Raw genomic sequence first — 12,754 nt, 5'->3', positions numbered from 1 at the left:
CTAAGCAAGAGAAATTAAAAAATTTGGAGTGTACAAGAGTCAGAAAAGTTAACATAATTTTTTACATTCTGGGATGTATTTCATTCCATTTAGTGACAATGTCAATAATTAGATTTGAGTTTAACCTCCAAGAGACAACCTAGGCCTGGAGTGGTTGATTTGCTCTTCTACTGACATCTCACAAAAGATCTGTTTATAACTTGCAAGTACACTTAGGGAGGAGGTGAGGTAAAAGTAAGCCAACATCAACAATGGAAAAACCCTATCTAATGAAGTTGCCCTAACCTGTTTAGTAAACTTAACAGATTTTGCCTGTTACACAGTATCATGCTCCCATAAGATACGAATCTACTAGCTGTGAACTTCATAGCCATTCAGTAGTACTCTTATGGATGATTACCTGATTCCATGCCTTTTCTAGCAATTTCAATGCCACAGTTACCATTGATGCCGATGCCTGGTCTGGATACGTGCCTGATGCTCCCCAGGGTGATATGAATCAGAACTGCCTCTCTCTGTCACGCTGGGTCCAGCAGATACCCATCATCAGTAATCAAGCAGCAATGCACTGATTCTAAAAAGCATGCTGCTACCCCTGGAAGCAAGAAGGCCTCCTGCTATGACAACCATAAAATGCTCTCTTAGGCATAAGATCTAGGTGTTGCCCAAAGAACACAGCAAGACATTGTGCCTCACTAGGTTATGATCACCAGGCCCTTCACTTCAATTTTGGTTGAGAGATTTTTAAGGGGGTGAAAAAGCTCAAAATACTTTTGGAAAGTTTTCATTTACACCATTTGATTTCAAGGCAAAGGAGCTCAACCATGTGGGATTTAGTATGGATAGCACTGCCACGATTAATCAGGCAAATCACACCACCAGCAGGATTCTATGAAGACCAAAAGTGAAATATGTGAAACAACTCAGAAGATTAGGTTTCTCACCCTTAATTCAAGCCTACAACAAGAATATCTCAAATGACAAAAAACTTAATTATATTATGAAAAATAGGATTGATTTTTTAAATGCAGTACAGCTTTTGGCTCTCTTTATCCCAATGATTATTCACTACAGAGTCATGGAACAACTAACGTCCCTTCAAATTCTACAACAGGAGTCTTATTTTGTTGAGCTTTGAAATCAAGAAAAGTGAATGACTAAAATCAGATGAGGTCTGCATTAGGAGCATTTTGCCAATAGAGCAATCTTGGTACACCACTGGCAAAGCACTAAGCATGTAATCAGCTATATCAGCAAAGGTCTGCTTTGGACTCATACAGGAAAATCATCACTTATTAGCAAAACAAGCAATATTAGTAAAAGAACAGTTTGCAAGTAAAGTAGTATCTGCTATAGAGCTTTCTGCTGATCCAGCTTTGTCCAAGTGGGATACTACACCACTTAAATACCTCCAATTGACCAAGCTATACCAAAATATACTATAGACTTGGCTTGTATTCTGCTCTTAAACTTAGCTCAGTATTTCACTCAAAATATTTTGATTGTTTTCTATCCCTACTGAATATCAAAAACCTCTCAATTCAACTTGCCAAGTTAGCAAAATATGAATGTCCTTTTTAGTATAACATCCAGCTCAAAATGTAGAGTATGGCAGCATTCTTCAGGCCAAGAAAATACTGCTAGACAAAGCAACAGTACGTGCTATACCAAAGCACAGTTATGATCAATACACTGATCAGTATTGGTCACTGATTATACAGGTGACGGATTGCCTAATCTACGGCCTAGCACCAGGAGTGTCTGCACCCCTGGGGTGCTTCCAGACAGCCCTGGTACCAACAGGCTGCCAAACTCATTGCACCCTGCAGCGTGACTGGTTACACAAGCTGCTTTACTCGAAAATCTTTGTGCTGCCACCCTTTGTCTACATGTGCATCACTGAGAATCACCAGCTGAGAGTACTCTCAGAAATGGCAGATTTTCCACTGGGGAAAGAGGGAGTGCACAACAGCCCCTGTCCCCCAGCCACGTGAAGCAGCACATACAGTAGCTTACATGAAAGGGTATGCAGAAGAGGATGGTACTAGTGTTCCTCTCTCCTAACACTGTGATAACCTCCAATCTTAGAGGTAGCAAAGGTAATAATAACAGGTAGCAAAGCCCACCACAGTCACGAGGTTTTACAGAGCTACTGCCCTAGGCATGTAAATGAGTCACTGGAATTTAGCAAGGGGATGGAAAACTATACAGGACACTTCCAGGCAAGGAGACATTTGATCAAGGCATAGAAATTCAGCAGCCCAAGAACTCCACAAAGACATGTACAGGCCCTGGCTGCGAGTCAGCTGTGGAGGAAGCACACTGCAGTGTCACAGCCAGCTACGGACAGCTACATGAAATTAATTCATTCAACTGCTGCTCCGTTCCCCACAGCCCATTTAACTGACTTTTGTGCGGAGGTAGGGGAATTTCACCTTTTATATAGATGCAGCTGGAAAGACTTTACACACAAATTATTCCCAGTACGCAACACATACTCTAAATAGTGCAGCCTGATTAAATGGTACATGATACACCATCTTAAACTACTCTGCATCACAGTCTGCAATCTTAAAGATGGCACAGACCCAACGTCACTTATGAAACTGTAAAACAAAGTTCAATGCAACTGTAATAGGCAAAGGTATCTACTTTCATGAGTCTCCTGTTGCTTAATGAGCAGAAAACTTTGAAGTGTGACAGATTGTGTCTTTCCTTCTCGTTGATCGGATTTTTTGTTTGGTATTTATGAGAACTTTACTCCCTATTTACCAGAAAATAAGGGCAAATCTTAATTATATAATCTTTGGTTCATATGGTATTGCATTTTGTTGTTGTTTGTTGTTTTTTTAAAAAACAACAACACAGAATGTTTCATACCTAAAAATGACATAAATTAAAAACTGTCACCTTCCTATTGCGCTCAGGTAGAAGCATGCTTTATGCTTCCATTGTCTTCTTCCCTAAAATTATTGTATTTTCTTTCTTTTCAAAAGTGTGTGTATAGGTATGTGCATGTATGTACATGTGTGTATATGAACATGGAACTTTAAGACCATAAACACCTGACAAAAAATGTTGTACAACAAAAAAAATTAATTTAACAATATGTAACACAAGTCTTATTTTTTGTATACCAGTTTGAGGTGATGCAGACTTTGCTAAATCTTTACATGTTTTAACTGGAGCGGTATTTGTCTTAAAGGGAAAGCAAATCAGCATAAATACTTTAAACTGACTACAGATTTGGTAAAATTCCTTTATGATAGCAGTAAGTCAACAGTTTTGTCATAGATAAGTTAGAATTTTAGTGATATTGCTACATCTGGATGTGAAATACGAGTTGTGTCACTTTTGTATCACAAAGCCCTATGGCTAGGTGGGAGAATTAATAGATTGCTAAACAACTTAAGTCTTAAACTTAAGCAAGGTACAGTGCTGCGCAGGTCTGCTATGTAGACAACTTAAGGGAAAAAAAAAATCTTCAGAGCACGATTTTGAGGTTTGCTCAAAGAAATCCTTTTGGGGGGTGGAGGAAAAATGAGGGACAAAATGTTATCCGAAAGCTTCATTCTGGTAAGCTCTGAAGTTATTTTTCAATAAAACATTATGCTTGATGACTTCATTATTTAATCTTCTAGTCATCTGAAAAGCAGATTTAGTTCTAAATAAAAGCATCATTTGAAAATGAAATTAAAATTAATTGATTTAGGAAAAAAACTAATATGAAAGATTTCAGGGTTTCCAAAAACCACCTCTTTGCCCTTGTTTTGGATAAACACATTCACTAAATTTGCTAAACATTTGCAAATAATCTAGCTTTGTTTCCAGAAACAGCCTTTTTTTTTTTAAAAAAAAAAAAAGAGGTAATTCACTAGTAGCCATCACTACAGACACAAATTTTCAAGGGAGAATTGTCTTCTGTATTTCAACAGCATCACTATGCAAAACAAGCCTCACATTACTTTAAAGAAAGGCTGCAGCCATCTCATACTGCTGCAAGTAAAGAGAGTGTGCTCATGACTCACTGCCCCTGTTTGGTTGCAACCCATCAGTGCCGGCAGCCCTAATCTGCTCCCAGCCATTATGACCAGCAGCTCTGAAATATGGATTAAGTCTACCCCAAGTACTCTGTGCAGGGAAATAACTCCTTGAGCCCTTTATTCCCTACAGAGTACCTGTGCAGGAGAATAAATCAGTGATGTGAAAGAAAACATAAAATCCTTCCCAGTAAAATTTGCAGATGACACAAAAGATAATAAAATGGGTAAATACCAGGGAGTTGTCAGTTCCACCGATTGCATGGCAGTCTGGGCTCACCTGAATGAGATGTGTTTTAACACAGCTGAGCACAAAGCTGTCTATCTAGTAACTAAGAGCACAGATTCCAAACAAAGACAATATAATAACCTAGGAAGAGGCATATGGGTGATGGTGGATAACCAAATTAATATTAGCCTACAGTGCAATACCCTGACTACAGCAGCAAAAAAGATCCTTTGATGTACAAGGCAGTAAACACAGAGTAGCAATAGGATAGGATTATATAAATCACTACCGATGTTGAGACAGAGAATCTTTCTGTTCCAAACAGCATGTAACAATGTGGTTCTAGTTTATATCCGTGATCCCTGAGCACTACCACAGGAACAACTAACGGACTATACTAGTGTTCGAACTAGGAAGACTTCATCAAACAGCTACAAGCAGCATTCAAATTCTGGAAAACTTCCCTTGCTAAGAATGAGAAGCCTGTGTCAAAGAGGAGGATAAACGATAACTGGGTTACTGTCTACAAATATCTAAATGGGGGAGGGGGAGAACTGAGGAGTATCATGAATATTAAGGGGGGACTTTTCAGCTTCTTAATGCTGGATTTGGTATGTTTCTGCTACATAAAAGCTAGAAAACTTCAGACTAAAAATAAGGTAACAATACTTCAGCTAACAGTAAGTACAGTTCATCTAAAGAAAGGTGGGATTTTCTTTCATCTGAAGTTCTTATAATCAGCATTTTCCTTCTAAAAAGAACCAGAAGTTGAAAGGCTGTGTTACTATCTTATATTGTTTTTTTAAATCAAAAGATGGGAAAGCGTTGGAACTCTACCTTTCAAAAGCATACCTAAAATGCTCCAGAATAGCTTTGTTACTGCAACCCATGGCACTCACGTGAGCTTTAGGGCAGGTATTTGGCTAACTCTTTATATTTGGGGGATAATTATGTCCCCTTCCCCCAAGTTGTGGAATGATTCTATAAACTGTTAGTAAGCCAAATGAACTTATCTTGCTCACTGCTTCCCCAAGTCATATTTTGGATATACTTGGTATTAGTGCTTCTGTATTTGTACAAAGCAGAGAGTTACTGAAAGAGCATAGGAAAAGTGAAACCTTGCTGAATACACAGAGTAGCTCAGTCACAGATAATTTGAATTGATCTCTCCATTTCTGAAACCAGTAACACGACTCAGGGGAAAAAAAAACAAACCACAAAACAAACAACACAGAACACAAAAAGAACCCTTCATATCTGAAATGAAAATGAAATGCAAAACAATTTTCTGTAGAATATCAAAAATACTGTCTTAACAGGGAATTAGCAGACTGTGACTAATACCCTATTGAAAGGGTGTGGTTAAGGGACCTGAAGACCCAGCCAGTTTAATACAGATTGCATGCAAGACAGCAAAAGGTAATTGCCTAATTGGTCAATTGACCAATATCAAATTCACTTCAGGATTTAACTCAGAATAGATGTTACCATTAGATACAGCAAAGCTTAAGTGAATCTTCAAAATTTGTATTGAACTATAAACTGAATAGGATTTTGTAAACCTAAACATAGCCCTTTATTATTCAGTGGAAGAAAATTTGCAGGTAACATGTACACATCGCACCTATTCTCTATTCAGGCTACGTTCCATTAATCTTAAAGTAAAATTTTAAAGCCAGTGCAACATCTAACTGTGTCATAATAGAAATATAAGTATGACAAAATTTCTGTTATTGAAAGATTATATTTTTTGAGTGCTGTTCTCTCAAATGCTCCAATCAGCCAAGGATTAGATGTTCAACTTATGGCTAGCCAGAGATCATTAATCATTTTAAAGTGGCACAACTAATCTCATTTCTTACCCAGAGAAAGCCCACTCTCATATCTTACGTGTAAGGAGACGTTGGCTCACTTTTGGATGTGTTTTAAACTTGGTTAAAGACTTCTTTTTTTTCTTCCTGCAAAAGACATCTAGAACAGCTCAGCACAGAGAACCCACAGATATGCTCAAAGCTACACACAAAGGTGAGAGCAGATGTAGGCAGCTGTAACAGGGATAAAGTTTTGCCAGGAAGCCTCACACCAAGGCTGTAAGAATCAGGTAATTTATATTAAAAGGCCTGTTACATGAGTTAGCAGTGGCTTCTCTGCCATTTGCTGATAGAGAATGAATAAGGTTATTAGCTTTCAGTATTTTCTACAAAGAGGTCATATTTGTGAAGAGGAGATGCGTAGAATCTTCTTCAAATACACCTGTTAAATTCACGTTGCAAGGAGAAAAATCAAGATGTGAAGTAAGGGAACACCGCCCCAAAGAAAGATCCACTGTGCAAGAAGGTGGGGGCCTCTCCTTCCTGTTTCACTAGAGTACATCAAACTAAATAGCAGCTTCTTCAGTATGTTCTCTCTTAGGTTAACCCCTAAACATAGGATACTGAAGTCATTGTTGGAAAAAAGCTCGTGTACCCTACAGCATTAGCTTGAATGACAGCTCTGTTGTCCTGCATTACATGTTTCTTCTGCAGCTAAAATAATTGTTTCAGACTACTGTATCTTTTCCTCAGCTATATGGTATCAGATGAGTCAGGATATACAAACAGTAAGTCTGAAAAGTCTTACATCCTTCTAAGTCAACTTAAGTGCAGCACCATCACTAAGAAACAAAAAGATGGAAGAAGACAATGACCTCTCAGCCATTATCAACTTCTGTGCTGCTGAAATGACTACACTGACCTGAACCATCACACCCAGCTGCAGAGGAGCCAGCAGGGGGTTTTAACCCACTTTCACAAAATTGTGAATCTCCGTTTGGAACCATTAGCTCCTCCTCTGCAGGTCTTTTACTGCCCACATTAAGTTGGTGATGAGCCCTGCAGACCACTTCAACAACGCTGAGAAATCCTTCATCTTCCCATGATGAAGATATTCAACCAATATCTTCTATATTTGGTCGAATTCCCCTGCTAGAAACCTGGGAGAGCTATTTGGCCCATTAGAAGGTTTATATTCTCATTTGTGTTGTCTACCAGGGCCATGAGATTTCTTGGGCATACAAAGCAATTCTGTTTTTGTTTTATCCATTTGATAAATAAACAAAACTTAATTTAAACCTTACAGGCTGACAGGAATGCTTTAGCCTTGTGCCTCCTTTTCTCAGTTGTACAAATATTTATGGTTTTGAGTCAACATATAGTCTGAAGGGAGCTTATTTTGGTCTGTTAAGTTTGGATGTTTTGAGCATTTACAGGCTCAAGACGATAACGTGTATATGACCAAGCTACACCTTCCAGGACAAATTGCTCCACTTCTTAGACTGCAATCAATGAGCCTTCTGTTCTGTGCTCATTTCACTAACTTGCAGAGAAATGAAGGAACAAGAGCTAATAAGACCATAGCTGTATTTCTGGGATTTAAATGAGCGAGGTGTTTGCCTTACATATTTATTCCATGCTCTTGATTTCAGAAGAAATACCTTACTGTAGAACTATTCCCTATTCTCTATACTCCTGAAGAGAGACATGACCTTTAAGTCTGCTTAATATGGACAGGAAGAAATGAGGATGGCATAATTCTTCCACCCTTGCTTTGAAGACAGCACACAACAGCCACCAAACTGAGAATTTCCCCTCATGATCCAGGTGATACTCTGAAGGGCCGCTTCATGAATGGAATAACTTCCAGGCTGAGAACAAAAAAACCCTGAGATATCCTCTGCTTGTACACAACAGAGACTCCCTGCAGACAAGCAAAAAAAACCCTATTCTTGACACGCCATTAGTCCTTGTAATTTAGCAAGAAATAAAACCAGAGCATGGGCAGGGAGCCATACTCCTCTTGGGCTATCTCTGGAGATCTTCTACCCAGGCTTTGTTCACTGTTTGACACTCCATAAAGGTGAACAACAGTGCAAACCATAGGTGTCTGAGCAAGCAGAAGAAAGCATTTTCAACCAGGGCAAGAGGGAAAAACCTTAGCAGTTTGGTTATAGTGCAGTAGCTAGAACTGAACAAGAAATATTTCTTTCTGTTGTCAATTTTGTTTGACATCACAAAAGAAGAGCCTGGACATTCCTGGCTACAGCTGTGGGGACTGGAAAAGAAAAGCAGAAATATTCAGGAGTTGACGGACAGCCGTATTCCAGGCCAGTAGCTGACAGGTCTCTGGTTTTACCTCTACAGCTCGAGACATGTAGTCTACTTCAAAAAACACAATGGTAAAATCTTTTAAGAATGCTTGGTGTGTTAGTCTCTACCACTAGTGAACACAGAAACAATTTGTAATTATTTTCAAGCTTACTTTAGAGATTTTTTAAAAAGCATATTTACATGCTTAGCCACCTAAAACAACATAGACCCGTGGCAACCAAGGTGGTGGACAGCCCAGTGGCGGGGGGGGGGGCAGGAATCTGTTTTTTCACAAACAACTTTTGAAACTATGTTCCACTCTGTTCCAAGCGGGATATCTAGCAGCAGCTATGAGGCTCAATTGCAAGCAGATCATAAATAGCCTAGAGGGATCTGTTTAAAATATTTACTATTTGGCTATTTTTTTATATATTAGCTAATGTAATCATTAGTCCAGCTCCTCAGGAACTTGTGTTGTGAAAAGCTGTTTGCCTTTTTTTTTTTCCTAATACTATAATGTATTTACTAATCTACACCTTTAAGCACTCTTAAAAACTGTTATTTCTAGTATGTATTAGTACTAAGATTTGACTAAAAAGGTTACTTCCCCAAATGTTTTCTTAAAAGTATTTTTGGAGTAGAAGGTCATGGTATGATCCTTTCAAATTTTTACAGAAAGGATCGGAATATCTCAATACCAACTGCTAAGTAGCTTTACACAAAATACCTGTAGTAGGTACATAGTTAAGCATAAATCCAGAGTCAGCTCTCTGCATAATACTTCATTTAATTTTAAAATGGGTTGGAGAAAAAATAGTCAAGCTCCCAAATCCACGATTTTGTGTCGTGTCCTACTCTGTATGGCCAGTCCTTAAAATTTCTTTAGCTCTCAGAATAAGTAGTTCGCTGTTTTATGTCCAGCCCAGCAATCACCTTACAGGAAAAAGGAGGGTCACACAGCCCTTTCTGTTGACCACCAGTGGTGTTTTACATCCATTCTCCCTTTCCCAGTCTAATCAGGGGAGAGACTGAGCCTGCGTAAGAGATGCACATGAACATCTAGTACAAAACATTCACAGGTCTTGTAGCACTAAACTATGAACTTTAAAAGTGTGATGAAAATAGCTTGGGTTTTTTTGGTCTTGATTAGTGAGAAGTTTTCAGTAACTTGTTGTTATATCATTGGAAACAAATTACTATGGAAAAAAGTACCAAAAACATCCATTGGGAAGAAGACAGAAAGAATGCCTCAGAGAACTTCAATAGCATGGAAGAAGCACCGAGAGAAAATCTCACTAATCAAAAAGCACTCTATATTTTCTGCAGAAAGACCGAGCTGTTAGTTTTCCAAAATAATCCATGCTTTCTACAAGTGAGGTGAACTGGGCTATAATACCTCAAAATTCACATTTCAGGTATGGCAAAACAGATGTCAAAACCAACACTGTTTCATCACCAATCTGATTTTTGGATTTTGTCTTTTTTTGAAAAGCTATTTAGCCAATGCCTATTTGCAACTGTATACCTACTTGTAAGTGAACATCTACTATTCCATTTTGCAGTCAGCACAGCTAGCTGTTTTTAACTATACTGACTATAATTTTTGAAATTAGGGAGAATTTAAGATAAACAACTATTTTGCAGTGTTCAGGGTGAAGCTATCACTGTATTTAACACTCATGACAACCTGTGCCAAGTTTTCTTATTTCCACAAAGTTTTGAAATCTTGAAGTTGTTTTAAAAACTGATATAAATAGTACATAACAATCTGCTTCAAATGTTTAAACAAATGAATACATTTTTATGCTTACTGAACTGAAGTGACAAGAAAAGTAAAACCACTAAAGTTAAATTCTGTGGTGACATGTGCTAGATCTAGACTGCTTCAGTTACCCTGGATACTACCATTACTTGGAGAGATAGAAGGGAAAACCATCAAAAATTCAAAAAGTGCAAGAAATATTTATAAGTCAATGTAAAATCATGAATAGATCATCTCACACCAAAAGTAACCATTGACAAAAAAGTCAAGCAAGAGGTCAGATTTTCATTTTGGCTCACCAAGTTACACTGATGCTGTAATTATATTGATAAATCTAGATTTCCCTTTTCCTCTCACTTCTGTAAACCAAAATGATACTCTTCATTTACGCTGAAACAACAGCTTTTACTGATGTGGTTGTACCTATTACTAAAAGAAAAGATTCAGAAAACAAACAGCAGATTATGGAATAAAAAGAGCGGATGAGAGAATACGACCTAAAAAATTATAATGAGCATGACTGCCTTGCCAAAGAAACATTTTGTTGCAATGCAAGTACAATTGATTTTTAGAAGTTAAGAGGTTTTTGGAAAGTGAAATCTGTTATACACAAGATAATAACGATAACACTGGGACACAAAACAAGAATATAGTTGGAGTGTGAAAAGTAAACACCAAGTAACAGAAAGCAGTTTCAAAATATCAGCAAGATATCAGCGAAAATTCATAATGCATTTGCAATATATTAATACAAAATCATCTACAATATACCTGTCAAATATACACTTTTCAATTCTATGTAGACATAGATTACTAAGGCCTTACTACAGTAAAATAGGAACTTCACTGACTGCAAAAGTAACAGAAGTCAAGCATGTTGCATTTGCCTGCCCACAGCAACAGCACTTTTGTCAGAAGCACCGGTAACGATCTTGAGTTACGCACAAAAGCGGGCTCTGTTAGGGCAACGGACAAAGGCAAATGACTGCAAAGCGAGAGGACTCAACTTCAATTTAACTGTCCTGTAAGGTACATACTAATTAGCTGCAAAGCTATGAAATCCTAGCTAGCATGTTAAGTCTGCTACATGACAGTATAATTTGACTTCTTAAAGGATTATGCAAATTACAACTCATCATTCCATTACATGACTGAAAAAAAGTGACAGCTAATTTATACATATCACACCTTTCAAATCCCTAAGATGTGAAGCACCTGTGCAATACATTTTGCCTAGATTTTCTACTGTATACATTCTTGTTTATTGCACTGTACAGAAGCATATCTAAGAGACTGAGTAAAGTCATAGGGTTTTTTATTTGCTTTTTAGCTTTTAGAGCACAATCCCAAAGAATTAAACAAAATATTTCTGTCCCTGCTGCAGAGGTTTTGCACGCAAGTAGAAGTGTACGGTTTCAACACACGTGTAATTTCTGAATAGCGGGAGAGCACGAGCACTAAATGCACGAGCTAGAGGCAAGACTCACACAGATTTCAACATACTTCTGGTAGGTAGATTCACAGTAGATTCCGTCATATCGGTAGATTTTCCTACATTCTGATTGGTTGGGCAGAGGATGCTGGACAGTTATTCTGTAGAGGCATCAAAAACAGATAGACATGACTAGAGGTTCTCTACAGGTAACTGTAATGCAGGACAAATCAGTATGTTGAAATTGATTTTTTTTATTTATTTTATTTTTAAATTAAACACCTTTCTGATCTCTTTAAATCAACTGCCTTGTGCACATAACATCCAGAGTTTCCACTTTTCAAAATTTGCACTGAGAGTAAACTAAACTTCAGTTCTCCACAAGAACGGTATTTTTTTTCCCCCATCAAACAAAAGTGGAAGAGGTAAAGAATTTTATGAACCGAATTGATACTTCACATAGTTTGTGTATACACAATAGTGCTTATAAAATTGATTATTTATTGTTTACTGTTGCAATCCTTCCTCAGGCAGAACATCCATTTATATCAGCTGGGAGTTTGTCCAGACAAAGACCAAATAACCCTCCAATTTAAAATGTCAACAGCAATTCTCACATTTGCACAGAATGAGGATGTTGTGGCATTATGAGGACTGTGATTGAAGGTGCTCAGCACCATCTGAAAAATGCCATATGTTCTCGGATCGACTGAAAGAAAATGAAAGTGATTGGCAGCAATCAGGAGGTGCGCAGCATCTTGTAAAATCAGGCCCTAAAAGATTTGTCAATCATTCTATTATTCATCCCTCCCCAACTCCCTGTTAGCAGAAAATATAATTTGGCTATAAAAATTCAATGTTGTTTTTAAAATATACTTGGGAATTGCACACAAAACAGTACCCACTAATTTTCTTTTTTTTCCCCTCCCTCTTCTCTGGAATAAACACACATTTTAGATGCTTTTGTATCTTCCACAAATTAATACCTTTGTCCCTTTTAATATAATGGTAGATCACTAAAGTAAGTATAAGTTATTTGAGAAATTTTACAAATTTTTCAAATGCAGACTTTTAGGCTGTGAAGTTTTTAAAAATAAGTATTCTTAATAATAAAAAATGATTCTGTATTGACATTATTTTTTGACATTATATAGACACTATTAGGTC

General features: G+C 37.5%; 1 protein-coding gene across 1 annotated transcript in view; it reads right to left on the bottom strand.

Annotated features, from left to right (window-relative positions):
• NPAS3 (neuronal PAS domain protein 3) overlaps positions 1-11,759 on the bottom strand; it is a gene marked incomplete at its 5' end in the record, with an annotated part of 542,187 nt that extends 530,428 nt beyond the window's left edge. The window contains one exon of the mRNA XM_009319455.1: positions 11,659-11,759. Within this exon, the coding sequence (XP_009317730.1) occupies positions 11,659-11,759 (101 nt within the window). The remainder of the gene's footprint in view (positions 1-11,658) is intronic.
• Between the last annotated feature and the right edge of the window lie 995 nt (positions 11,760-12,754).

Source organism: Pygoscelis adeliae, unplaced genomic scaffold (assembly GCF_000699105.1).
Source record: "Pygoscelis adeliae isolate BGI_AS28 unplaced genomic scaffold, ASM69910v1 Scaffold71, whole genome shotgun sequence".
NCBI classification, from domain to species: domain Eukaryota; kingdom Metazoa; phylum Chordata; class Aves; order Sphenisciformes; family Spheniscidae; genus Pygoscelis; species Pygoscelis adeliae.
Note: the sequence above shows the minus strand (reverse complement) of the source record. Positions and strands in the feature narration are given on the sequence as shown.